The 26,140-nt window shown below is 53.4% G+C and overlaps 2 protein-coding genes and 2 non-coding genes across 6 annotated transcripts; 1 reads left to right on the top strand and 3 right to left on the bottom strand.

The window, feature by feature from the left end:
* Positions 1-4,223: 4,223 nt before the first annotated feature.
* On the top strand, positions 4,224-15,893 carry IDH3B (isocitrate dehydrogenase (NAD(+)) 3 non-catalytic subunit beta). 3 transcript variants are annotated; one of them, XR_011363906.1, is made up of 13 exons: positions 4,224-4,332; positions 4,407-4,496; positions 6,382-6,480; positions 6,748-6,868; positions 6,971-7,031; positions 7,126-7,258; positions 7,327-7,460; positions 9,391-9,493; positions 10,676-10,822; positions 10,897-10,991; positions 11,067-11,127; positions 12,992-13,152; positions 13,195-13,312. XR_011363906.1 is itself a non-coding variant. In XM_069977090.1 (12 exons), exons 1-12 carry the CDS (start codon positions 4,297-4,299, stop codon positions 15,314-15,316), a joined length of 1,158 nt encoding a protein of 385 aa, XP_069833191.1. In that variant the 5' UTR covers positions 4,224-4,296; the 3' UTR covers positions 15,317-15,893. The 3 variants fall into 3 exon arrangements, 2 of the variants coding, with proteins under 2 accessions (XP_069833191.1, XP_069833189.1); XM_069977090.1 differs by lacking the exons at positions 12,992-13,152; positions 13,195-13,312 and adding an exon at positions 15,239-15,893; XM_069977088.1 differs by having other exon boundaries at positions 12,992-13,312.
* A 3,084-nt stretch (positions 15,894-18,977) lies between these two features.
* On the bottom strand, positions 18,978-23,449 carry NOP56 (NOP56 ribonucleoprotein). Its single transcript, XM_069977087.1, has 11 exons — positions 23,357-23,449; positions 22,375-22,579; positions 22,013-22,174; positions 21,602-21,800; positions 21,207-21,394; positions 20,975-21,126; positions 20,661-20,761; positions 20,271-20,419; positions 19,884-20,005; positions 19,556-19,690; positions 18,978-19,463 (listed from the first exon to the last, which is right to left on the bottom strand). The coding sequence occupies exons 1-11, from the start codon at positions 23,357-23,359 to the stop codon at positions 19,209-19,211; spliced, it is 1,671 nt and encodes a 556-aa protein (XP_069833188.1). The 5' UTR covers positions 23,360-23,449; the 3' UTR covers positions 18,978-19,208.
* LOC138797940 (small nucleolar RNA SNORD57) lies at positions 19,775-19,843 on the bottom strand. The gene has a single exon (XR_011364029.1). It is a non-coding gene; the product is annotated as a small nucleolar RNA SNORD57 (small nucleolar RNA).
* LOC138797944 (small nucleolar RNA SNORA51) lies at positions 21,441-21,575 on the bottom strand. The gene has a single exon (XR_011364033.1). It is a non-coding gene; the product is annotated as a small nucleolar RNA SNORA51 (small nucleolar RNA).
* Positions 23,450-26,140: the final 2,691 nt, after the last annotated feature.

Below are 26,140 nucleotides of genomic sequence, written 5' to 3'. Positions count from 1 at the left end.
AGATGGTCCCCCTCTCCCCCCCCTTATAGATGGTCCCCCTCTTCCCTCTCTCCCCCCCTTATAGATGGTCCCCCTCCCCCCCCCCCTTATAGATGGTCCCCCTCTTCCCCCCCCTTATAGATGGTCCCCTCTCCCTTATAGATGGTCCCCCTCTCCCCCTCCCTTATAGATGGTCCCCTCTCCCTTAAAGATGGTCCCCCTCCCCCCCTTATACATGGTCCCCCTCTCCCCCCCTCCCTTATAGATGCCCCCTTATAGATGGTCCCCCTCTTCCCCCCCCTTATAGATGGTCCCCCTCTTCCCCCCCCCTTATAGACAGTCCCCCTCCCGCCCCTCCCTTATAGATGGTCCCCCCCTTATAGATGGTCCCCCTCTTTCCCCCCTCCCTTATAGATGGCCCCCCCTTATAGATGGTCCCCCTCTTTCCCCCCTCCCTTATAGATGGTCCCCTTCCCCCCCCTATAGATGGTCCCCCTCTCCCCCCCCCTTATAGACAGTCCCCCTCCCGCCCCTCCCTTATAGATGGCCCCCCTCTTTCCCCCCCCTTATAGATGGTCCCCCTCTTTCCCCCCTCCCTTATAGATGGTCCCCTTCCCCCCCCTATAGATGGTCCCCCTCTTCCCTCTCCCCCTCCCTTATAGATGGTCCCCCCTTATAGATGGTCCCCCTCTTCCCCCCCTACCTTATAGATGGTCCCCCTCTTTCCCCCCTCCCTTATAGATGGTCCCCCTCTTCCCCCCCTACCTTATAGATGGTCCCCCTCTTCCCCCCCTACCTTATATATGGTCCCCCTCTCCCCCCCCCCCCCCCTGCACAGCAGATAAAACAAAAACAAAAAACAGCACACAACTCACCTGCCCTCCGTTCCCCCGTCGAGCCTCTCTGGTCTGGTCCCGGCTGATGTGCGGCTGCCCGGGGTGTCCCGTCCTGTCCCCGGCAGCGCGCGCATCAGAGAGCTCCCCGTGTGCCTGTGCCTGTGACTTCCGGCGCACGGGGATCTCTCTGATGCGCGCGCTGCCGGGGACAGGATGGGACACCCCGGGCAGCCGCACATCACCCGGGGGACTAAGGCTGCATTCCCACGTTCCGTGATCCTGACGGATCACGGACGTGGAATGCATTTACCGGAGTCCCCCCGCGCCCGGACAGCATCTGTAATGAGATGCTGTGAGCGGGGGAGACTGTGTTCATAAGCGCCGCGCTGTAGTAACAGCACCGCGCGGCTGATTTATTACAGCGCGGCGCTTATGAATACAGTCTCCCCCGCTCACAGCATCTCATTACAGATGCTGTCCGGGCGCAGGGGGACTCCGGTACATGGTACAATCAGTGGCGGATTATAATGTGGGCGGCCGCCCGAACCGCTCATATTATAGTCTGCCACTGAATGCCGCAGGGCCGTTTTAATACATTGGTGGGCCCAGTGCACAGCCCTCAAGAGTGGGCCCCCCCTTCCCTTTCGGCACATTGTATAATGTACTGAATTTGCCCCCACACTGTATCAAGAGCCCCAATACATACAGTAGTTACCTTATAACACTATTTCCACCATACAGTGATTATATATTACATAAAAACTGCACTAAACAAAACAGAAAGATATCACCAATGATACCATTACATAATACCGCCACATCATGACCCCTAACACTACAATCCTATAACAGAGTGCAGTTACATCCAGTGACTCACCGGGGGCGTCTTCTCCAATCAGAGTCTGTCACCTTTTCTTTTTCTCTCCATCCAGCCTGGGCCACCTTGAAGTCTTCTCCTGGCTGTGAATCTTCTCTCCAGAATCTGCCAGACAAATATTTTAGGCTCCAACACATACAGTAGTTAGGTCCCTTGTACCTCTATACAGTAGTTACACCCCTCTGTGCCTCCATAGTTTTAAGGTGTCCCTGTAGTATATAGCCCCTCATGTGCTCCTCCAGTTATATACAGCCCTCCTGTGCGCTCCCCCATTAGTATATAGCCCCCCTGTGCACTCTCCCCAGTAGTATATAGCCCCCCCTGTGCTCTCCCACAATAGTATATAGCTCCCCTGTGCTCCCCCATAGTATATAGCTTCCCTGTGCTCCCCATAGTATATAGACCCCTGTGCTCCCCAGTAGTATATAGTCCCCTATGCTCCCCCATAGTATATAGACCCCTGTTCTCCCCCATAGTATATAGCCCCCTGTGCTCCCCCATAGTATATAGCCCCCTGTGCTCCCCCATAGTATATAGCCCCCTGTGCTCCCCCATAGTATATAGCTCCCCTGTGCTCCCCAGTAGTATATAGCCCCCTGTGCTCCCCAGTAGTATATAGCTCCCCTGTGCTCCCCAGTAGTATATAGCTCCCCTGTGCTCCCCCGTAGTATATAGCTTCCCTGTGCTCCCCATAGTATATAGACCCCTGTGCTCCCCAGTAGTATATAGTCCCCTGTGCTCCCCCGTAGTATATAGCTCCCCTGTGCTCCCCCATAGTATATAGCCCCCTGTGCTCCCCCATAGTATATAGCCCCCTGTGCTCCCCAGTAGTATATAGCCCCCTGTGCTCCCCAGTAGTATATAGCCCCCTGTGCTCCCCAGTAGTATATAGCTCCCCTGTGCTCCCCAGTAGTATATAGCTCCCCTGTGCTCCCCCATAGTATATAGCTTCCCTGTGCTCCCCATAGTATATAGACCCCTGTGCTCCCCAGTAGTATATAGTCCCCTATGCTCCCCCATAGTATATAGACCCCTGTTCTCCCCCATAGTATATAGCCCCCTGTGCTCCCCCATAGTATATAGCCCCCTGTGCTCCCCAATAGTATATAGCTCCCCCTCCCATATAACATTGAAAAAAACAAACACTGTTACTCACCTAGGTCCACGCGTTCCTCTTCTCTTCCCTCTTGTGGCCGCACTTCCTGTGGTCACAAGAGGCTGCACTCCCCTTACCCTCGCGCCGACGCTCCAGTGACGTCGGGCGCTAGAGGGAGAGTGCGGCCTCTTGTGACCGCAGGAAGTGCGGCCACAAGAGTGACTGACAGGGAGGGAGCCAATGGCTCTCTCTCTGTCAGTGTCGCTGCTGCTGCAGCGCTGACGCGCCGCAGCAGCAGCGGACGGGGGCAGCGGCGGACGGGGGGGGCCCTGCAGGGGGCGCCATGGAGGGGTAAGTAGATTACCCATCCATGGCGCTCCCCCCTGACAGGCTGGTGGCCGGAGCCCTGTGCGACCGCATTGGTCGCACATAGCAACGGCCGGCCTGCTCGGGGGGGCCCCTTTAACCAGCGGGCCCGGTGCACGTGCACCATGTGCCCTCTGGTTAAAGCGGCCCTGGAATGCCGCCCCCATGAAGACAGCTGGTGGCGCCGCCTGAGGCAGACGACTCAGGTCGCCTCATGATTGCGGCGCCCCTGCTCATATACAGAGGCTGATTGTAATACCAGACAATCTCCACCAGATGTCAGTGTGTTACTACTCATATACAGAGGCTGATTGTAGTACCAGACAATCACCACCAGATGTCAGTGTGTTACTGATCATTTACAGAGGCTGATTGTAGTACCAGACAATCTCCACCAGATGTCAGTGTGTTACTGATCATATACAGAGGCTGATTGTAGTACCAGACAATCTCCACCAGATGTCAGTGTGTTACTGATCATATAAAGAGGCTGATTGTAATACCAGACAATCAACACCAGATGTCAGTGTGATACTACTCATATACAAAGGCTGATTGTAATACCAGAAAATCTCCACCAGATGTCAGTGTGTTACTGATCATATAAAGAGGCTGATTGTAATACCAGACAATCACCACCAGATGTCAGTGTGTTACTAATCATATACAAAGGCTGATTGTAGTACCAGACAATCTCCACCAGATGTCAGTGTGTTACTGATCATATACAGAGGCTGATTGTAGTACCAGACAATCTCCACCAGATGTCAGTGTGTTACTGATCATATACAGAGGCTGATTGTAGTACCAGACAATCTCCACCAGATGTCAGTGTGTTACTGATCATATAAAGAGGCTGATTGTAATACCAGACAATCAACACCAGATGTCAGTGTGATACTACTCATATACAGAGGCTGATTGTAATACCAGAAAATCTCCACCAGATGTCAGTGTGTTACTACTCATATACAGAGGCTGATTGTAGTACCAGACAATCTCCACCAGATGTCAGTGTTACCGATGCTTAGCAGAAGCTGCTTGTGGTACCAGACAGTTGTGCGCTGACTGACAGGACAGAAGGGGCGGGGTGATTTCGTGGACGGGATGTCATGTGACCGGAAGTGGTGCGGCAGGTCATCATGGCGGCGCTGAGGCAGCTGACACGGTTGGGACAGGTAGGGAGGACACCGGGGAGGGCGCAGTGTCCGGGGCGGGACACGTGATGATATAACGGGCTTCTTGTTACCAGGTGCGGAGATGTTTGTCCCGGGGGGTTCCCGCTCCGCTCAGCCGCTCGGTGTCCTCGGTGTCTCCGGTGCTGCGGGCTCTGAACAGCCAGGTGAGGAGCAACCGTCCACATCACGGTCACCATGGTAACACATCACTGTCCACACTGTCTGCCCGGTCACCATGGTAACACATCACTGTCTGCCCGGTCACCATGGTAACACATCACTGCCTGCCCGGTCACCATGGTAACACATCACTGCCTGCCCGGTCACCATGGTAACACATCACTGCCCACACTGTCTGCCCGGTCACCATGGTAACACATCACTGTCTGCCCGGTCACCATGGTAACACATCACTGTCCACACTGTCTGCCCGGTCACCATGGTAACACATCACTGTCCACACTGTCTGACCAGTCACCATGGTAACACATCACTGTCTGCCCGGTCACCATGGTAACACATCACTGTCCACACTGTCTGACCAGTCACCATGGTAACACATCACTGTCTGCCCGGTCACCATGGTAACACATCACTGCCTGCCCGGTCACCATGGTAACACATCACTGCCTGCCCCGTCACCATGGTAACACATCGCTGCCCACACTGTCTGCCCGGTCACCATGGTAACACATCACTGTCCACACTGTCTGACCAGTCACCATGGTAACACATCACTGTCTGCCCGGTCACCATGGTAACACATCACTGCCTGCCCGGTCACCATGGTAACACATCACTGCCTGCCCGGTCACCATGGTAACACATCACTGCCTGCCCGGTCACCATGGTAACACATCACTGCCTGCCCGGTCACCATGGTAACACATCACTGCCTGCCCGGTCACCATGGTAACACATCACTGCCTGCCCGGTCACCATGGTAACACATCACTGCCTGCCCGGTCACCATGGTAACACATCACTGCCTGCCCGGTCACCATGGTAACACATCACTGCCTGCCCGGTCACCATGGTAACACATCACTGCCTGCCCGGTCACCATGGTAACACATCACTGCCTGCCCGGTCACCATGGTAACACATCACTGCCTGCCCGGTCACCATGGTAACACATCACTGCCCACACTGTCTGCCCGGTCACCATGGTAACACATCACTGTCTGACCGGTCACCATGGTAACACATCACTGTCTGCCCGGTCACCATGGTAACACATCACTGTCTGCCCGGTCACCATGGTAACACATCACTGTCTGCCCGGTCACCATGGTAACACATCACTGCCCACACTGTCTGCCCGGTCACCATTGTAACACATCACTGCCCACACTGTCTGACCAGTCACCATGGTAACACATCACTGTCTGCCCGGTCACCATGGTAACACATCACTGTCTGCCCGGTCACCATGGTAACACATCACTGCCCACACTGTCTGCCCGGTCACCATTGTAACACATCACTGCCCACACTGTCTGACCAGTCACCATGGTAACACATCACTGTCTGCCCGGTCACCATGGTAACACATCACTGTCTGCCCGGTCACCATGGTAACACATCACTGCCTGCCCGGTCACCATGGTAACACATCACTGCCTGCCCGGTCACCATGGTAACACATCACTGCCTGCCCGGTCACCATGGTAACACATCACTGCCTGCCCGGTCACCATGGTAACACATCACTGCCTGCCCGGTCACCATGGTAACACATCACTGTCTGCCCGGTCACCATGGTAACACATCACTGTCTGCCCGGTCACCATGGTAACACATCACTGCCTGCCCGGTCACCATGGTAACACATCAGTGTCCACACTGCCTGACCGGTCACCATGGTAACACATCACTGCCCACACTGTCTGCCCGGTCACCATGGTAACACATCACTGCCCACACTGTCTGCCCGGTCACCATGGTAACACATCACTGCCCACACTGTCTGCCCGGTCACCATGGTAACACATCACTGCCCAGACTGTCTGCCCGGTCACCATGGTAACATGCGTCTGTTCTCTGCAGACGGAGCCGGTGCGGTCGGAGGGGGCCTTTCACGTCACCATGATCCCCGGGGACGGCGTGGGGCCTGAGCTCATGCATTCTGTGAAGGAAGTCTTCAAGGTGAGCAGACCCTGCCCCAACTGTGACCCCGCCCCCTGAAATAAAGATCTGCCTCATCTGTATACTGGGGCCCCTTCCCCTGTATCACTAAGGTTCCTCCCCTATGATCTGGAGCCCCTCCCCCATATTACTGAGGATCCTCCCCTTACAGATCCTGGGACCCCTCCTCCTCTCTTACTGAGGCTCTCCCCCCCCCCCCTAACATCCAGGGGTCCCTCCTCCTTGGCACCATATTACTGACTCCGCCCCCACGTCTGGCTCCTGCAGGCGGCGGACGTCCCGGTGGAGTTTGATGAGCATCACCTGAGCGAGGTGCAGAACATGGCGTCTCCTGAGAAGCTGGAGGAGGTGCTGGCGTCCATGCAGGCAAACAGGGTGGCCATAAAGGGTAAGAGGCGCAACCGTGTATAGATGAGACGGGTGTGCGTGGCTAGAACCAGGGCATTATGGGTACAATTATCCTTCCCGGTGTCCCTTTCCTCTCTTTCAGGGAAGATCCACACCCCTATGGAGTATAAGGGAGAGCTGGCGTCATATGAGATGAGGCTGAGGTACGTCCGGCTGTCCTTCCTCAGGGGTCGGGCATATAGGTGGGGGGGGGTGTTACTTTCCCTGACGGTCAGCGACCTCTCTTCACCATCACAGGAGGAAGCTGGATCTCTTTGCCAATGTTGTTCATGTGAAGAGTCTCCCCGGCTACAAGACCCGGCACAACAACCTGGACCTGGTGATCATCCGGGAGCAGACGGAGGGCGAGTACAGCTCGCTGGAGCACGAGGTGGGTGATGGGCGGTGAGGGGGCGTCGGGGAGCGCAGGACACCTAACATCCCCCTCACTCTCTGCAGAGCGTCAGCGGCGTCATCGAGTGTCTGAAGATCATCACCCGCGAGAAATCCAACAGGATCGCCAAGTTCGCCTTCGACTACGCCACAAAGAAAGGTCGTTCTAAGGTCACCGCTGTGCACAAGGCCAACATCATGTAAGAGGTGCTGGGGGCGGGATCCTATCTATAGAGAGCAGACATGACTGGCAGATCCATGGACAGTACCCCATCTATAGAGAGAAGACATGACCAGCAGATCCATGGACAATTCTCTATAGAAAGCAGACATGACCAGCAAATCCATGGACAGTACCCCATCTATAGAGAGCAGACATGACCAGCAGATCCATGGACAGTTCCCCATCTATAGAGAGTAGACATGACCAGCAAATCCATGGACAGTTCCCCATCTATAGAGAGCAGACATGACCAGCAGATCCATGGACAGTTCTCTATAGAGAGCAGACATGACTGGCAGATCCATGGACAGTACCCCATCTATAGAGAGAAGACATGACCAGCAGATCCATGGACAATTCTCTATAGAAAGCAGACATGACCAGCAAATCCATGGACAGTTCCCCATCTATAGAGAGCAGACAGGATCAGTAGATCCATGGACAGTTCCCCATCTATAGAGAGCAGACAGGATCAGTAGATCCATGGACAGTTCCCCATCTATAGAGAGCAGACATGACCTACAGATCCATGGACAGTTCCCCATCTATAGAGAGTAGACATGACCAGCAAATCCAGGAACAGTTCCCCATCTATAGAGAGCAGACATGACCTACAGATCCATGGACAGTTCCCCATCTATAGAGAGCAGACATGACCAGCAAATCCAGGAACAGTTTCCCATCTATAGAGAGCAGACATGGCCAGCAGATCCATGGACAATTCTCTATAGAGAGCAGACATGGCCAGCAGATCCATGGACAGTTCCCCATCTATAGAGAGCAGACATGACCAGCAGATCCATGGACAGTTCCCCATCTATAGAGAGCAGACATGACCAGCAGATCCATGGACAGTACCCCATCTATAGAGAGCAGGCATGACCAGCAGATCCATGGACAGTTCCCCATCTATAGAGAGCAGGCATGACCAGCAGATCCATGGACAATTCTCTATAGAGAGCAGACATGACCAGCAGATCCATGGACAGTACCCCATCTATAGAGAGTAGACATGACCAGCAAATCCAGGAACAGTTCCCCATCTATAGAGAGCAGACATGACCAGCAGATCCATGGACAGTTCCCCATCTATAGAGAGCAGACAGGATCAGTAGATCCATGGACAGTACCCCATCTATAGAGAGCAGACATCACCAGCAAGTCCAGGAACAGTTCCCCATCTATAGAGAGCAGACATGACCAGCAGATCCATGGACAGTTCTCTATAGAGAGCAGACATGACCAGCAGATCCATGGACAGTTCCCCATCTATAGAGAGCAGACATGACCAGCAGATCTATGGATTTATCCTGTTTATAGATCGACTGATCTTGTCTACTCTCTGTAACCTGGACCTTGTTCTCCATTTCCTGTCCAGCAGCTGATACAAGGGGGAGGGTGGAAGACACGCGGCCTCCATCACCAGAGGGGGTGGGCACACACGCGGGCCTCCATCACTAGGGGGGAGGGCACACACGCGGGCCTCCATCACTAGAGGGGGAGGGCACACACGCGGGCCTCCATCACTAGGGGGGGTGGGTACACACGCGGGCCTCCATCACTAGGGGGGCGGGCACACACGTGGGCCTCCATCACTAGGGGGGCGGGCACACACGCGGGCCTCCATCACTAGGGGGGCGGGCACACACGTGGGCCTCCATCACTAGGGGGGCGGGCACACACGCGGGCCTCCATCACTAGGGGGGCGGGCACACACGTGGGCCTCCATCACTAGGGGGGCGGGCACACACGCGGGCCTCCATCACTAGGGGGGCGGGCACACACGCGGGCCTCCATCACTAGGGGGCGGGCACACAGGCATCCATCACTAGGGGGCGGGCACAGATTTTTTAGGCCCCACCTCCAGTGACTTCCTGGTTAACCCTTTATGACCTCTTTTCCTGCAGGAAGTTGGGGGACGGTCTGTTCCTGCAGTGCTGTAAGGAGGTTGCAGAATTATATCCTAGAATCCAGTTTGAGACCATGATCATCGACAACTGCTGCATGCAGGTGAGGGGGGAACCAAGCCACGTCCGCTGACCACCCCATAGTGGGCGGGGCTGTCTGTCTCCACCCCATAGTGGGTGGGGCTGTCTGTCTCCGTCCCATAGTGGGCGGGGCTGTCTGTCTCCGTCCCATAGTGGGCGGGGCTGTCTGTCTCCGTCCCATAGTGGGCGGGGCTGTCTGTCTCCGTCCCATAGTGGGCGGGGCTGTCTGTCTCTGTCCCATAGTGGGCGGGGCTGTCTGTCTCCGTCCCATAGTGGGCGGGGCTGTCTGTCTCCGTCCCATAGTGGGCGGGGCTGTCTGTCTCCGTCCCATAGTGGGCGGGGCTGTCTGTCTCCGTCCCATAGTGGGCGGGGCTGTCTGTCTCCGTCCCATAGTGGGCGGGGCTGTCTGTCTCCGTCCCATAGTGGGCGGGGCTGTCTGTCTCCGTCCCATAGTGGGCGGGGCTGTCTGTCTCCGTCCCCATAGTGGGCGGGGCTGTCTGTCTCCGTCCCATAGTGGGCGGGGCTGTCTGTCTCCGTCCCATAGTGGGCGGGGCTGTCTGTCTCCGTCCCATAGTGGGCGGGGCTGTCTGTCTCCGTCCCATAGTGGGCGGGGCTGTCTGTCTCCGTCCCATAGTGGGCGGGGCTGTCTGTCTCCGTCCCATAGTGGGCGGGGCTGTCTGTCTCCGTCCCATAGTGGGCGGGGCTGTCTGTCTCCGTCCCATAGTGGGCGGGGCTGTCTGTCTCCGTCCCATAGTGGGCGGGGCTGTCTGTCTCCGTCCCCATAGTGGGCGGGGCTGTCTGTCTCCGTCCCCATAGTGGGCGGGGCTGTCTGTCTCCGTCCCCATAGTGGGCGGGGCTGTCTGTCTCCGTCCCCATAGTGGGCGGGGCTGTCTGTCTCCGTCCCCATAGTGGGCGGGGCTGTCTGTCTCCGTCCCATAGTGGGCGGGGCTGTCTGTCTCAGTCCCACAGTGGGCGGGGCTGTCTGTCTCCGTCCCACAGTGGGCGGGGCTGGCTGTCTCCGTCCCACAGTGGGCGGGGCTGTCTGGCTCCGTCCCACAGTGGGCGGGGCTGTCTGGCTCCGTCCCACAGTGGGCGGGGCTGTCTGGCTCCGTCCCACAGTGGGCGGGGCTGTCTGGCTCCGTCCCACAGTGGGCGGGGCTGTCTGTTACCACTGCTCGTGACCACCATGTCTCTCTCCCTGCAGCTGGTACAGAACCCTTACCAGTTCGATGTGCTGGTGATGCCCAATCTGTACGGTAACATCATTGATAACCTGGCGGCGGGGCTGGTCGGTGGAGCGGGCGTGGTGCCGGGGGAGAGTTACAGCGCTGAGTACGCCGTGTTCGAGACGGTGAGTCTGGTTGTGGGATCCTGACACTGGGGGGCGCTCTTACAGTTGTTACTCTGACTCTTTCCTTCTTGCAGGGTGCCCGCCATCCCTTTGCCCAGGCTGTAGGCAGAAATATCGCCAACCCCACCGCCATGCTGCTAACTGCCACTAACATGCTGCGCCACCTGAAGTAAGTGATCATGTGATAGGGGGCGTGACCCTGGTGGGTGGGCGTGTCCTCATTACATCTCTTCTCCTCCTCCAGCCTCGAGTATCACTCCAATCTGATCTCCGATGCCGTGAAGAAGGTGATCAAGCAGGGAAAGGTGAGAACCATAGAGCGCTGAGCACACCTTCCTCCCATCATGCATTGCATTGTGTGAACACCACAACCCCCTGAATGCAATGCAACAGAGAGATGTAGTCAGCCCTAGAACAAGGTCAGGGGTGTGTGAAGGTAACTCTGGGATCGGCTGTGTATGGAGGTGAATGGTTTCTGCACACTAGATGGCAACAGGCTGAGGCTGAGCGCTGAGAGAATTACCCACAATTCTCTGCTGATCCTGCAGAACGCTGGTGTCTGCTCCTCCCAGTGCTTGCCGCATGGCACTAACCACCCCCACCCGAGTGCGTTGTATGGCACTAACTACGCCTTCCTGAGCGTATCACATGGCACTAACCACGCCCCCCCAAGTGCGTCGCATGGCACTAACCAGTCCCCCCCCCCCCGAGTGCGTCGCATGTCACTTACCATGCCCCTCCCCCCGAGTTCGTCACATGACACTAACCACGCCCCCCGAGTGTATCACATGGCACTAACCAGCCCTACCCCCACCCGAGTGCGTTGCATGGCACTAACTACGCCCCCCCTGAGCGTATCACAGGGCACTAACCAGACCCCCAGCCGCCTCAACCCCCCTTCCCCTGAGTGCGTCACATGTCACTTACCATGCCCCCCCCCCGGGTGCATCACATGACACTAATACGCCTCCCCTGAGTGTATCACATGGCACTAACCAGCCCCACCCCCACCCAAGTGCATGGCACTAGCTACGCCCCCCTGAGCATATCACATGGCACTAACCACCCCTCTCCTGTGTATCATATGGCACTAACCATGCCTCCCCTGAGTGTATCACATGGCACTAACCAGCCCCACCCCCACCCAAGTGCATGGCACTAGCTACGCCCCCCTGTGCGCATCACATGGCACTAACCACGCCTCTCCTGTGTATCATATGGCACTAACCACGCCTCCCCTGAGTGTATCACATAGCACTAACTACGCCCCCCCTGAGCGTATCACATGGTACTAACCACGCCCCCCGAGTGCTTCGCATATCACTAACCAGCCCCACCCCCACCCGAGTGCGTCACATGACACTAATACGCCTCCCCTGAGTGTATCACATGGCACTAACCAGCCCCACCCCCACCCAAGTGCGTTGCATGGCGCTAACTACGCCCCCCCCTGAGCTTATTACATGGTACTAACCACACCCCCCGAGTGCTTCGCATGACACTAACCATGCCTCCCTGAATGTATCACATGGCACTAACCACGCCTCCCCTGAGTGTGTCACATTGCACTAACTACGCCTCCCTGAGTGCGTCACATGACACTAACCACGCCCCCTGAGTGCATCACATGACACTAACCACTGTTCACCAAAATATTTTTTCTTTCAAATCAACTGGTGCGTGAAAATACCAGAGATTTATAATTTACTTCTATTAAGTCTTCCAGTACTTATCAGCTGCTGTATGTCCTGCAGGAAGTGATGTATTCTCTCCAGTCTGACACAGTGCTCTCTGCTGCCACCTCTGTCCATGTCAGGAACTGTCCAGAGCAGCAGCAAATATTTCAAAAAAAAAAAAAAAAAAATCTCCCACTTTCCAGACTGGAGAGAATATACCACTTCCTGCAGGACATACAGCAGCTGATAAGTACCGGAAAACTGGAGATTTTTTTATAGAAGTAAATCACAAATCTCACCAGTTGAGTTGAAAGAAAAAAATTTTGGGGTCAACAACCCCTTTAAGGATTCTTGGCCGGAGCCTTCAAGGGTGTCAAGAAACTGAAGCCGTCCACTTCCTTCTTTGCCTGTGTTCATTTTGCTGCTTTCACTTCATTATTTTTATTTGCGTTTTTTTTCTTCTTTTCGTGTTTTCGCCGTTTTCGTCTTCCAGGTGCGAACGCGAGACATGGGAGGCTACGCCACCACCACCGACTTCATCAAGGCCGTCATTGACCATTTGCATGCCCGCTACTCATACTAGACGTTACCGTGTCCTCCCCTGGCTGTACGGTGTATACCCCTGGCTGTACGCTGTATACCCCTGGCTGTACGGTGTATACCCCTGGCTGTACGCTGTATACCCCTGGCTGTACGCTACATGACATGGCGACGGCATCGGCTTTTCTACATGATTACTTTTTATATGAGATGTACAGATGATATTTATTATGTCCGTCCCAGGGCCGGTATTAAACTGACAGGTTAACGTGTCCTTGTGTCCTCTAATCTGTACACGTCTTGTGATATATTCTGCACTGTACAGTCTGTGAACAGCCAGAACATTAAAACCACTGACCGGTGCAGTGAATATCATGGGTGATCTGGGGGACAAGAGGATAGTACTGTAACACCTACCAGAGATACAAGTCCCGTCATGGAGGCCACAGTACAACACGTGCAGGATCTGCTGCTGAACAGGTCTATGGTGTCCAGGCCCCAGTGGTTGAGAATATAAGGGGGACGGGTGGTGTAGAATACATTGTGCTAGGAAGATGGAGTGTAATTGATAACATACAATGATGTACACTGAGCAAACATCCACAGTGCAGGGAGAAAATGTAAGACGACCCCTATGTAGGTGGATGAGATGTGACAGGCAGAGGGCACGGGGTCCTGTTAGGATCAGGAGCACAACAGGCGATTCTGAGAATGGGGAGAAGGAGCCCATGATGAACAGCAAGAGCCACAGAAGCATCTACAGACTGAACAGGCATGGTGGTCATAGGACACCACAGAAGACCCTAGACTGAACAGGCATGGTGGTCATAGGACACCACAGAAGACCCTAGACTGAACAGGCATGGTGGTCATAGGACACCACAGAAGACCCTAGACTGAACAGGCATGGTGGGTGTAGGACACCACAGAAGACCCTAGACTGAACAAGCATGGTGGTTATAGGACACCACAGAAGACCCTAGACTGAACAAGCATGGTGGTCATAGGACACCACAGGAGAGGCTACAGACTGAACAAGCATGGTGGTCATAGGAAACCACAGAAGACCCTAGACTGAACAAGCATGGTGGTCATAGGACACCACAGAAGACCCTAGACTGAACAAGCATGGTGGTCATAGGACACCACAGGAGAGGCTACAGACTGAACAAGCATGGTGGTCATAGGACACCACAGAAGACCCTAGTCTGAACAGGCATGGGTATAACGGACACCACTGAGGAAGCCACCACTGACCAGGAAATGGCGGCCTGTCGCCTCTTTAATTCCCCTATGGATGTCCCATGTTGCTTCTGGTGAAATGTTCTATACAGACAGACATGGACCTTTTCAGCACAAATATGCAGATTATAGAGAAGGAAGAACCAAATCTAGTCTGATCCTGTCGGTGGCGCTGCAGCCTCTACTAATCAACCACTTCGGTTCCGAGTGAGAATAGAAAAGGACGATGTGAGATCGATGCCACATAAGAAGGCTACATTAAAGTGGCTACTGACCTGCCAGCAACTGCAAATAGGGCTCACTGCAGTCATTGCTCCCTCCCAATACTATGATGTCACCAGCCCCCTCCTAATAATCCTTCACTGTGAAGTCACTACCCCCCCCCCCCCCCCCCCCTTTATATCCACCTCCTCCCCCATCGTTGTGGGGATGGGACCCTGCCTCCATGATATATACACAGCATATCTTTGATGGTGGCCCGCAGTTTATTAGTATGGGTGGTGTGATGTTTGCATTGACTCGTGTGTTTGTATCAGGGTTGTATCTATTATTACCCCTCCTACTATAGTCCATGTAACAGCTGCCTATCTTGGCTCAGGCAGGACAGAAGGGTTGCTGAGGTGACCCCTAGTGACCAGTATACGGTATAACAGTCTATTCATGATGCAGATGTGTAATCAGTAATGTACACATCTGCATTTGCTCCTCCCACCATCGGTGGTGATGTCCCCCAATACAGCTGCGGAGTACACCTTTCTATGCTTTATATAGAGTTGTGCCTAAATTTTGCACAACCTACCCAGGTGAGTGAATCCCTGCAAAACCCTGCTACCACAACCTGGTCATCTTTTATCACACAAGGAAGCGCCCCTTGTCTCTCTTTTTCTCATTACAGTCTATTCACGATGTAACATCCTTGTCGCTTTGTAACTCGTGAAGGCGCTTTTATCACTTTCAGGTGCGAACAACCGACATGGGAGGATACGCCACATCCCTGGACTACACGCAGGCCGTGATTGCTAACCTCAACTCATAAAGCATCCCCACTGCTTCGTGATCATTGCTGAGGAATCGCTTCACTTTCCTGTCCTGTGTGTATATTATGTGTGCGCTCCATGAGGAAACAGCATTGTGCAGTGCTCACCTCATCACCCCTACTACACCACCCTGCTCTTTTGTTATGCTGAATATATCTAACAAATTAATATATACCAACTGCTGAGGGCATTAGAATGGAACACAGTGAATTAAAGGTACCGCCATGGGCATGATATACACAGTTACAGGCACTGAATGTAATGCACTGATGGCATCACTATGGGAATAGGATTCCTACAGTGTAAGGCACTGATGAAAACTCCAGGGACATGGGATTCCTGTAACGTAAGACACTGAAGGTACCGCTATGGGCACAATACAATGCATTGAAAACAGGATTCCCAGAATGTAAAACACTGATGGGGATTGGATATACAGAATATAATGCACGGAAGATACTGCTATGGGGGGCAGGGGATTAGAATATAATTTATGGACGACTGTGGGCTCTGCGTGTATACAGGTTTTTAATTCAGTGTGTGCTGCTCTTTACATAAATAAAGGTGTGCGCTGTGTGATGTCTCCTGCGTCAGCTGTACCCCCACCAGTATAATACATCACGGCCTATGCACAGGAGGGCACTAACTACAAGGGTATCAAGGATTCAAAGTTTGCATGGTAAAAAAAGAGGTATAGCCATCCAGCCTGCAGCAATAGTATAAGCCCACCAAAATTCCAAATACAGGAGACCACCAAACACCCTGAGGTACTAACTTGCATACAGCAAGACCTGTGTGTAATGACATCAGCATCAGATGACCTATAGCCTCACATGGGGTGTCAGGGCAACCTAAAGCCATACACAGGGTGACAGGATAGCCACATGCAAGATGTCGGGATCGGGGTGAGAGAACAACCTATAGCCACACACAAGGTGTCAGGATCTGCACCATTTCTATTAATATAATGTGCACAGAGCCTCAGATGTGTACATGGCCCTCAGCTACAGAAACTTGGCCTATACCATTTATCCCAAGGCAGATCAGGTCGTCAGGAAAAGTCACTGAGCTCTGGAAGGAAGGGGGGGGGGGGACTAAAATTACTTGTCGGTAACTTTATCTTTGACCTGATGAAGGAAATCTTGAAGAGCGACCATCCTCTTCTCACAAGACAGGAAAAAGCTGCCAGAAATTCCCCAGTCGTAAGCAAGAGTCATGGAGCCTACAAAAGACCACATAAGCGTCATGAAGCCTACAACAGACCACCTAAGCGTCATGGAGCCTACAAGAGAACACACAAACATCATGAACCCTACAAGAGAGCACGCGAGCATCATGAACCCTACAAGAGAACACACAAGCATCATGGAGATTACAAGAGAACACACAAGCATCATGAACCCTACAAGAGAGCACGCGAGCATCATGGAGATTACAAGAGAACACATAAGCATCATGGAGCCTGCAAGAAAACACACAAGCATCACAGAGCCTACAAAAGACCACATAAGCGTCATAGAGCCTACAAGAGAACCCGGAAGCGCCATGGACCCTACAAGAGAGCACACGAGCATCATGGACCCTACAAGAGAGCACACGAGCATCATGAATAGAGATGAGCGAACCGGGTTCAAGTCCATCCGAACCCGATCGTTCGCCATTTGATTAGCGGTGGCTGCTGAACTTGGATAAAGCTCTAAGGTTGTCTGGAAAACATGGATACAGCCAATTACTATATCCATGATTTCCACATAGCCTTATGGCTTTATCTAACGTCAGCAGCCCCCGCTAATCAAATGCCGAACGATCGGGTTCGGATGCACTCCAGCATGCTCGAGGTTTGCTCATCTCTAATCATGAACCCTACAAGAGAGCACGCAAGCATCATGGAGCCTACAAGAGAACACACAAGTGTCACAGAGCCTATAAGAGAACACGCAAGCATCATGGAGCCTACAAGAAAACACACAAGCGTCATGGAGCCTACAAGAGAACACATAAGTGTCAGAGCCTATAAGAGAACACACAAGCATCATGGAGCCTATGAGAGTACACACAAGAATCATGGAGCCTACAAGAGAACACGCAGGCATCATGAAGCCTACAAGAGCACATGCAAGCATCATGGAGCCTACAAGAGCACACGCAAGCATCATGGAGCCTACAAGAAAACACAAGCGTCATGAAGCCTACAAGAGAACACGCAAGCATCATGGAGCCTACAAGAGAACACACAAGCGTCATGGAGCCTACAAGAGAACACGCTCTTCTCTCCAGCAGGGAAACAGTCTCCCCTTACGGAGATCACAGATTCCTTCCACAGAGAAAGAAAAAGCAATAAAGTACCTGACTATACCTCTGGTAGATTCCCTCATAACACCATCTACTGATAATTCTAAAGGATTATGCAGAACAAAAACCCAACCACCAAAACAGTAGAAGAGAATCGGCCTAAGCAGAGTGGGACGACGGACTGCAGCACCTTGCTACCAAAGGAAAGATCCTCACTGCTCAGTAACTAAAGCTTGTATGCATGGAGCTCCATGTAACTGCTCCACATATCTGCTCAATAGATGCTGCCGCTAAACTAATGTTGTGAGCCCCAAAACTTGAAGGGAAGGTTCCAATCTAGCTTAAGCCACTTGTCCCTTATTCATGGTGTGGAAGAGAACTAAGAGCTTTCTCCAATGCTTAGGTCTATCCAGAAAGGAGGCATTGCCTAACATCCACACAATGGAGTGTAGCCTATCCCTTTAGCCTCTTTGGGTTGGGGCACAATGATGGTAAAACCAACCTCCTGGGATCGATGGAAAGCAGAATCTACTTTGAGCAGGAAAGATGTCTATGGGAGCGGCGGAATCATGGGCGCTTTCCTGATGTACATCAGGAAAGTGCCCGTGATTCCGGATTACCTGCGCATGACTCACTGGCCTGCGCCCTCCTGCCACGCTGGTGTTCACCTGCTGCTGCTGTCCCTGTCTGCCCCCCCGGCCTCCTGCTTCCACGCCCGGACCCCTCATCAACTTCCCCCCCCTTCAGCCGCCAGAACACCCCCTCACCAGACCTCAGATTTGCGGGCCCCTCACTCAACCACCCTCACGATGAACGATGTCGGCTGATCGTTGCACTCTATTCCACGGGACGATTATCGTTCGTAGCGGCTGAATACGGACAATAATCGTTCCGTGGAACAGGGCCTTAAGAAAGTGAAGGCAAGAAAGCTACATGTGGATCCCTAGGAGGCGCCGCCTAATAAGAGCTTCCCCACCCACATCTCAAAAGGGATCAGACTACAGAGAAAGCGAACACTACAGGCTTACAAGTGGCCGCTCCAAAGCTTTTTTTTTTTCTTAAGAAACCCATCCGCTCTTATCCATAGGATCAAGATATTCTATATCTTAAAAAAAGCGTTTCTATACATCTTGGCCACTGGTGAAGGTCTACAATAGGGGCTTTATCCCAGAACTTTCCATCAATGCAGCCGTATCAGAGGGGCAGGGGGGGTTTACTCCCACTTTGGGTAGGGTCAGCCCATCTCCAGTGCTTCAGCCCAGGCCTGATGGTACACTCCCTTTAAACGGGCACAGAGCTCCTACTACATAACACCTCCTGCGACTAAGGATGAGGGCAGTGTCAAAAAATACACAACAGTAACGTCAATGGATTTTATAGAAATTTTAATGTTTTGTGGTTCACATTCCTCTGAGCGGACAGATGGCAGCTCTGACCTCGAGCCGCGGACATTCACTCTGTACAGAGAAAATAAAAGAGAAAAATATATAGCTATCTATAAGAAATGCGGAGAAGTGAGCTCCGCCCTCAGCAGTCTATACACAGAGGCCGCCTCCTCCTCCTCTGCCCTCAGCAGTCCATACAGAGGCCGCTGCCTCCTCAGCTCTCGTCCTCCTCATCCTCCTCCTGTTGTACTTTAGTTTTCTTCTTTTTCTTTTGCGTTGAGGGCGGTGCCTCCTCGGAGGTGGAGAGTTTCTTTTTCTTCTTGGCCGGGGTTGTCGGCTCCTCAGGGGCGGATTGTTTCTTCTTCTTGGTCGGTGTGGGCTCCTCTGGCTCCTCCTCTATCCCGTTTTCAGAGATGTCACCCTCAGACTTTCGTTTCTTTTTCTTCTTCTTCTTACTTGGCTCCTCCCCCTGTAGACAAGAGCAAGTGTCAGTACAGGACCTGCTGGTAGTTGTAGTGTCTGTACAGCTAGAAGGCCCCCACATCACACCCCAATACATACCTCATCCTCTGGGGGTGCAGCCTCAACATCCTCCTCAGCCGCCGCCAGGGCCTCCAGCCTCCGCTTCTCACGTTTCTTCTTCTTACGTTCTTTCTTATCCAATTTCCTCTTAATTTCAGACACAACGTCAGAGGCCTGGAAGTAAACAAGATGGTCATCTTCAGTCTTGTCCCCGCTTAGTATCAGCCCCCCTCTCTGCCCTGCTTAGTGTCTCTGGTTGGATCAGGCTCATTAAATCAGTTGTTGCCTCCAGCAGTTGCGTCAGGAGAATAAGAGTCATCACCTCCGACCAGGAGACATGGGGCCCTGTGTGGACTGACATACTGACCTCCTGTGCCGCCTCCTTCATCACCTCCAGGTTCTTTCGAGGAGCCTCCCCGGTCTCATAGAAGGCCAGCCTCTCCTCCACCTGCTCCCGCAATTTATCTCCAAACACAGGGGTTGGTATTTCTGTAACAAAAGGACATTACCGGTCAAGCTTGGACACATTACAGCTATGTCTTATGCTCCAGTCCCCTCCAGAGCTGCATTCCGTTACACTGTGTAAAGAAACTACAGATGTGGCAGCTTTGGATGTGGCTGGAGGACGGGGACCGCGCTTTGCTCAGTATAAATCTATCAACATACACCGGGGTGTTATCCTGTTGACGAAAAATTTTCAGCATCACTGCAAAGCAGCACGGGTACTGCCAAGTGCCCAGGGGGCGGAGCTCACCTGAAAAACAGTCTATCCGGGAGGCGATGGTGCACTTGTTGGCCAGGTACCGAGAAATGCGTCCCTTGTTCTTCGCAGCCGCTCGGCCAATGAACGTGGAATGGAAGATGAGGCCATACTTGGGGGTGTTGCCTCTCGTCTTCAACGCCCTGGAATGCGATGACTGAGACTTGGTAATTGTTACGTAGACTACAACTCCCAGCATCCCGATACCAGGTGTAGCCAAGAGCCCCGCCCCCTCCCAATATCTGACCTGCAAGTAATAAATGGGGGTTGTTCAGACTCTGGGGTGGCCGCCATCACTCACGCTGCCGCCACTGACGGGCGGCCGCCGTGTCAGACCCCAACGCCCAGGCACCTGCCATCACCACAACCGCCCTGCAGTTATACCTGAACAGCGCCTTCTCCGCCCCAAGGATCTGGACTGTGGACGCTGGGTACTTGGCCAGGTTGGTCAGGCTTCCTGCATGGGAGATGAGACGGGCACCGACCTGGGGAGAGAACTAAGAGTAAGCAGGGGAGGAGCCAGAGTTCAGCAGGGGAGAAGCTAACAGTCAAGAAGGGGAGGTGCCACAGATCAGCAGTGTGAGGGTATCAGCAGCAGTCTCAGTGGATTGACAGATTTCACTGACATCATGTCTGTGGTGGAAACAAAGATGGGGACCCCACAAACAGCGAGGACAAAGAAGGGGCGCCACACTCACCACTTCACCGATGAGGGCCGACAAGCTGGGGGCCACCTGGTTCATCTTGGATCGCAGATATTCCTGCAGGCCCTTGCGGTATTCAGAAAGGGAGATGACGCGGCTGGAAAAGCTCTCAATGTTGATCAGGTCAATGGGGGAGATGTCCATACCTAAGAGAGACCCCACATTAGTGAGACCCCCGTCATAACCCAACGACCACCCCGCCATAATAAGCCATGGCCAAACCTACCCATAGAGGAGCGGGAGGCCTCCAGGATGGCCTGGGCCTTGGCACTATCCATGACGATCTCCTCCAAGGCCTCCAGGTTCTCCTCGGACAGCTCCTTGCGGTTACCGATGAGTTTGGCGGCGCGGCAGTACGTGTAGTTGTCGGACACAATCTTTATGAGCTCCGGGAAGTGATAGCCATACCACTCTCTAGATGGAGGAAGCAGAGTTATAACACTGCCCTATAGATGCGACTACGTGTCTCCCCGATAACAATACAGGACGGGCACAGCAGCGCCACCTGTGGTGTAGACGGAGAAGATGCTTTCCCTCCTCTTTCTGTACAGACAGCGGGCGGTGGAGCACTGCCTGCGGTAAGCATTGGGAGGGGTAACCCCGAGCCCCCACCACACTCACCTCACTCTCATGGAGAAGGTGTTGATGTCTTTGTCCAGCTGGTCCAGCAGACTGATGGACTGGATGATCATGTTATCCACACGGTTGACGTTGAACTTGACCTTTGCCCTGGAGTAGCTGTGACCGAGGCCGAGCTGAGCCTTAGAAGCCGACTGTGCGGTCAGACCCTTCACCAGGGCATGGAAGTGGAGGCGGATCCCTGCAGAGAGAAGGCGGAGCTTTCAGGGACACACCAAATCTTAATTGGGGGGGGGGGGGGGGGGGGGGGCAGTCTCATCACTCCCCATCACGTGATCCCCTCGTGGACTTGGTATGCCCCATTGACTTCAGTGTGACCGCGGTGTATATGGTGCCCTGGGCACCTGATGAGTTGGTATGACCCTTAACCAGATGACTTAGCCTCATCCTCACCTCGTATGACCTCGGCCACCACTCCCCCGGTCTGGCAGGCGATCTTCAGCTCCTCCTGTATGGCAGCTCCGATCTTAGGGTCCCCCACCCCCAGCAGCGCCTTCTTCCTCTTGGCCGGCATGTTGGTGTCCAGGAAGAGTTTGAGATCCTCGTGGAGAATGCCTGTAGGGGGAGGAGTTATATGGCGGTTATAATGGGAGCCTCCATACACCAGCAGGGCGGCGGCGGCGCATACGGGACGAGCTCAGTAACACGTGTGACATCAGCCGTATCAGTGGATTGACAGATTATTAGTGACATCACGGCTCGCCCCTAGCCCCGCCCCTTCACACCTCAGTCCCACCCCTTCATCAGCTCCTCACCTTCAGAGATGGCGTTGACATTCTCCAGGGCGCTCTGGGCCGACTTGAAGGGGGAGAAGCCAACGAGCCGGACCACCGAGCTGAACTTCCCGATGTTCAGAAGAGACTCCTCCACCTGCGGCAGCAACATGCCGATCTCCTCCACCTCCTTCACCGCAAACAGGGCGTAACCCGCCGCATGCTCAAACAGCACGTGGAGCAGGACCTGCCGGAGAGGAGACGTCACCAGCCTGCAGGACTACAACTCCCAGCATGCCCTGATCACCAGCCCACAGGACCACAACTCCCAGCATGCCCTGATCACCAGCCCACAGGACCACAACTCCCAGCATGCCCTGATCACCAGCCTGCAGGACCACAACTCCCAGCATGCCCTGATCACCAGCCTGCAGGACTACAACTCCCAGCATGCCCTAAATACTGATCAATGACCTGCAGGACTACAACTCCAAGCATCCCCAGATAATAGACTTCTATCCATGTCCTAACCACTAAACTGCAGGACTACAAGTCTCAGTATGCCCTGTAATAAGCTATATATCCTGATCGCCAACCTGCAGGACTACAACTCCCAGCATGCCCTGAATCCTGATAACCGAACTGCAGGACTACAACTCCCAGCATGCCCTGAATCCTGATCACCGAACTGCAGGACTACAACTCCCAGCATGCCCTGAATCCTGATCACCGAACTGCAGGACTACAACTCCCAGCATACCCTGTAATAGACTATATATCCTGAGCGCCGACCTATAGAACTACAACTCCCGGGATGGATGATGCTGCACGCGCTCCGCACGACACACGAGCCTCTCCCGCCGCCATGTCGGGCCCCGGACACGTGGTGCAGCAGGCAGAGCACGTGGTCCCCGCGCAGGACCTGACTACTAGCGCTGCCGCCATCCCGGGACCCACACTGCACCACACTCCCGCACACCCGGTCTGTAGCCTCCCCCGGGGCCCGCACCGACCCCGCTCTCACCATGATGACTCCACTCCTCCCGCGCCGCCGCTCCGAAACAGACTGAGCGCCGTGTGCCGTACGTCGGGACCACACGTCCAGTTACCCCGCCCTTCCCCGGGCAGCCAATCACAGCGCGAAAACTGGGCTAAGGGACTGAGAGCGCAACCAATCACAGCCTGGTAGTGGCCATCGCCCGCCCTCAACCGGAAGTACGCGGAATACAGAGGCCGAGCCCTAAGGCAGGGGGGAGACTCTATGGTGAAGGGGAGGACTGTAGAAAAGCGTGGAGACAGACGGGCGGGGCTGTGCAGCTGCATGCGTAGACTCTATGGTGAGGAGGAGGACTGTAGAAAAGCGTGGAGACAGACGGGCGGGGCTGTGCATCTGCATGCGTAGACTCTATGGTGAGGAGGAGGAGGACTGTAGAGAAGCGTAGAGGCAGGGGGCGGGTCTGTGCGGCTGCATGCGGAGACTCTATGGTGAGGTGGAGGACTGTAGTGTGTGGGGCACATGGAAGCCCTAATAAATGGTCACGTGGGGAAGAGAGCTCAGTGTATCTATAGGGCAGGGGTATATACATTGTGGGGAGGAGAGCGCTGTGTATCTATAGGGCAGGGGTATATACATTGTGGGGAGGAGAGCGCTGTGTATTATCTATAGGGCAGGGTATATACATTGTGGGGAGGGGAGCGCTGTGTATTATCTATAGGGCAGGGTATATACATTGTGGGGAGGGGAGCGCTGTGTATTATCTATAGGGCAGGGTATATACATTGTGGGGAGGGGAGCGCTGTGTATTATCTATAGGGCAGGGTATATACATTGTGGGGAGGAGAGCGCTGTGTATTATCTATAGGGCAGGGTATATACATTGTGGGGAGCGCTGTATATTATCTATAGGGCAGGGGTATATACATTGTGGGGAGGAGAGCGCTGTGTATTATCTATAGGGCAGGGGTATATACATTGTGGGGAGGGGAGCGCTGTGTATTATCTATAGGGCAGGGTATATACATTGTGGGGAGGGGAGCGCTGTGTATTATCTATAGGGCAGGGGTATATACATTGTGGGGAGGGGAGCGCTGTGTATTATCTATAGGGCAGGGTATATACATTGTGGGGAGGAGAGCGCTGTGTATTATCTATAGGGCAGGGGTATATACATTGTGGGGAGGAGAGCGCTGTGTATCTATAGGGCAGGGTATATACATTGTGGGGAGGAGAGCGCTGTGTATCTATAGGGCAGGGGTATATACATTGTGGGGAGCGCTGTGTATCTATCCCTTTAAGGACATGGCCCATTTTCGTTTTTACGTTTTCGGTTTTTCCTCCTTGTGTTTAAAAGGTCATAGCACTTGCATTTTTCCACCTAGAAACCCACATGACCCCTTATTTCTTGCGTCACTAATTGTACTTTGCAATTACAGGCTGAATTTTTGCATAAAGTACACTGGGAAACCAGAAAAAAATTCAAAGTGTGGTGAAATTGAAAAAAAAAACGCATTTCTTTTATTTGGGGGAAATGTGTTTTTACGCCATTCGCCCTGGGGTAAAACTGACTTGTTATGCATGTTCCTCAAGTCGTTACGATTAAAACGATATATAACATGTATAACTTATATTGTATCTGATGGCCTGTAAAAAATTCAAACCGTTGTTAACCAATATACATTCCTTAAAATCGCTCCATTCCCAGGCTTATAGCGCTTTTATCCTTTGGTCTATGGGGCTGTGCGAGGTGTCATTTTTTGCGCCATGATGTGATCTTTCTATCGGTACCTTGATTGCCCATATACGACTTTTTGATCGCTTTTTATTACATTTTTTCTGGATTTGATGCGACCAAAAATGCGCAATTTTGCACTTTGGGATTTTTTTGCGCTGACGCCGTTTACCGTACGAGATCAGGAATGTGATTAATTAATAGTTCGGGCGATTACGCACGCGGCGATACCAAACATGTTTATTTATTTATTTATTTGTTTACTTTTATTTAAAACCTGGGGAAAGGGGGGTGATTCAGACTTTTATTAGGGGAGGAGGATTTTTACTATTAACAACACGTTTTTTGTTTTTTTTACACATATACTAGAAGCCCCCATGGGGGACTTCTAGTATATACACTTTGATCTCTCATAGAGATCTCTGCAGCATAGATATGCTGCAGAGATCCATGAGATCGGCACTCGTTTGCTTTCGGCTGCTGCAGCCGGAAACAAACGAGTGCCGAGCCGAGGACGGCGCCATCTTGGACGCGTCCCCGGCCGGCATCAGTAACGGAGATCGCTCCTCCGGGACAAGGTCCCGGAGGAGCGATCTCCCCCACTAGACACCAGGGAAACGTTGCCTCCGGTAATCGGAGGCAGCTGTCAACTTTGACAGCTGCCTCCGATTAGCTAATTAGCGGGCACGGCGATCGGACCGTGCCCGCTAATAGCAGCGGTCCCGGGCTACACGCGGCACCCGGGATCGCGGCACTTCAAAGCGGGGCCGCCGCGCGGCCCCGCTTTGAAGTGCTAATGAGGACATAGGACGTACCGGTACGTCCTATGTCCTTAAGAGGCTATAGGGCAGGGTATATACATTGTGGGGAGGAGAGCGCTGTGTATCTATAGGGCAGGGTATATACATTGTGGGGAGGAGAGCGCTGTGTATTATCTATAGGGCAGGGGTATATACATTGTGGGGAGGAGAGCGCTGTGTAATATCTATAGGGCAGGGGTATATACATTGTGGGGAGGAGAGCGCTGTGTAATATCTATAGGGCAGGGGTATATACATTGTGGGGAGGAGAGCGCTGTG

This window comes from Dendropsophus ebraccatus, chromosome 7, assembly GCF_027789765.1.
Source record: "Dendropsophus ebraccatus isolate aDenEbr1 chromosome 7, aDenEbr1.pat, whole genome shotgun sequence".
Classification (NCBI taxonomy): domain Eukaryota; kingdom Metazoa; phylum Chordata; class Amphibia; order Anura; family Hylidae; genus Dendropsophus; species Dendropsophus ebraccatus.
Note: the sequence above shows the minus strand (reverse complement) of the source record. Positions and strands in the feature narration are given on the sequence as shown.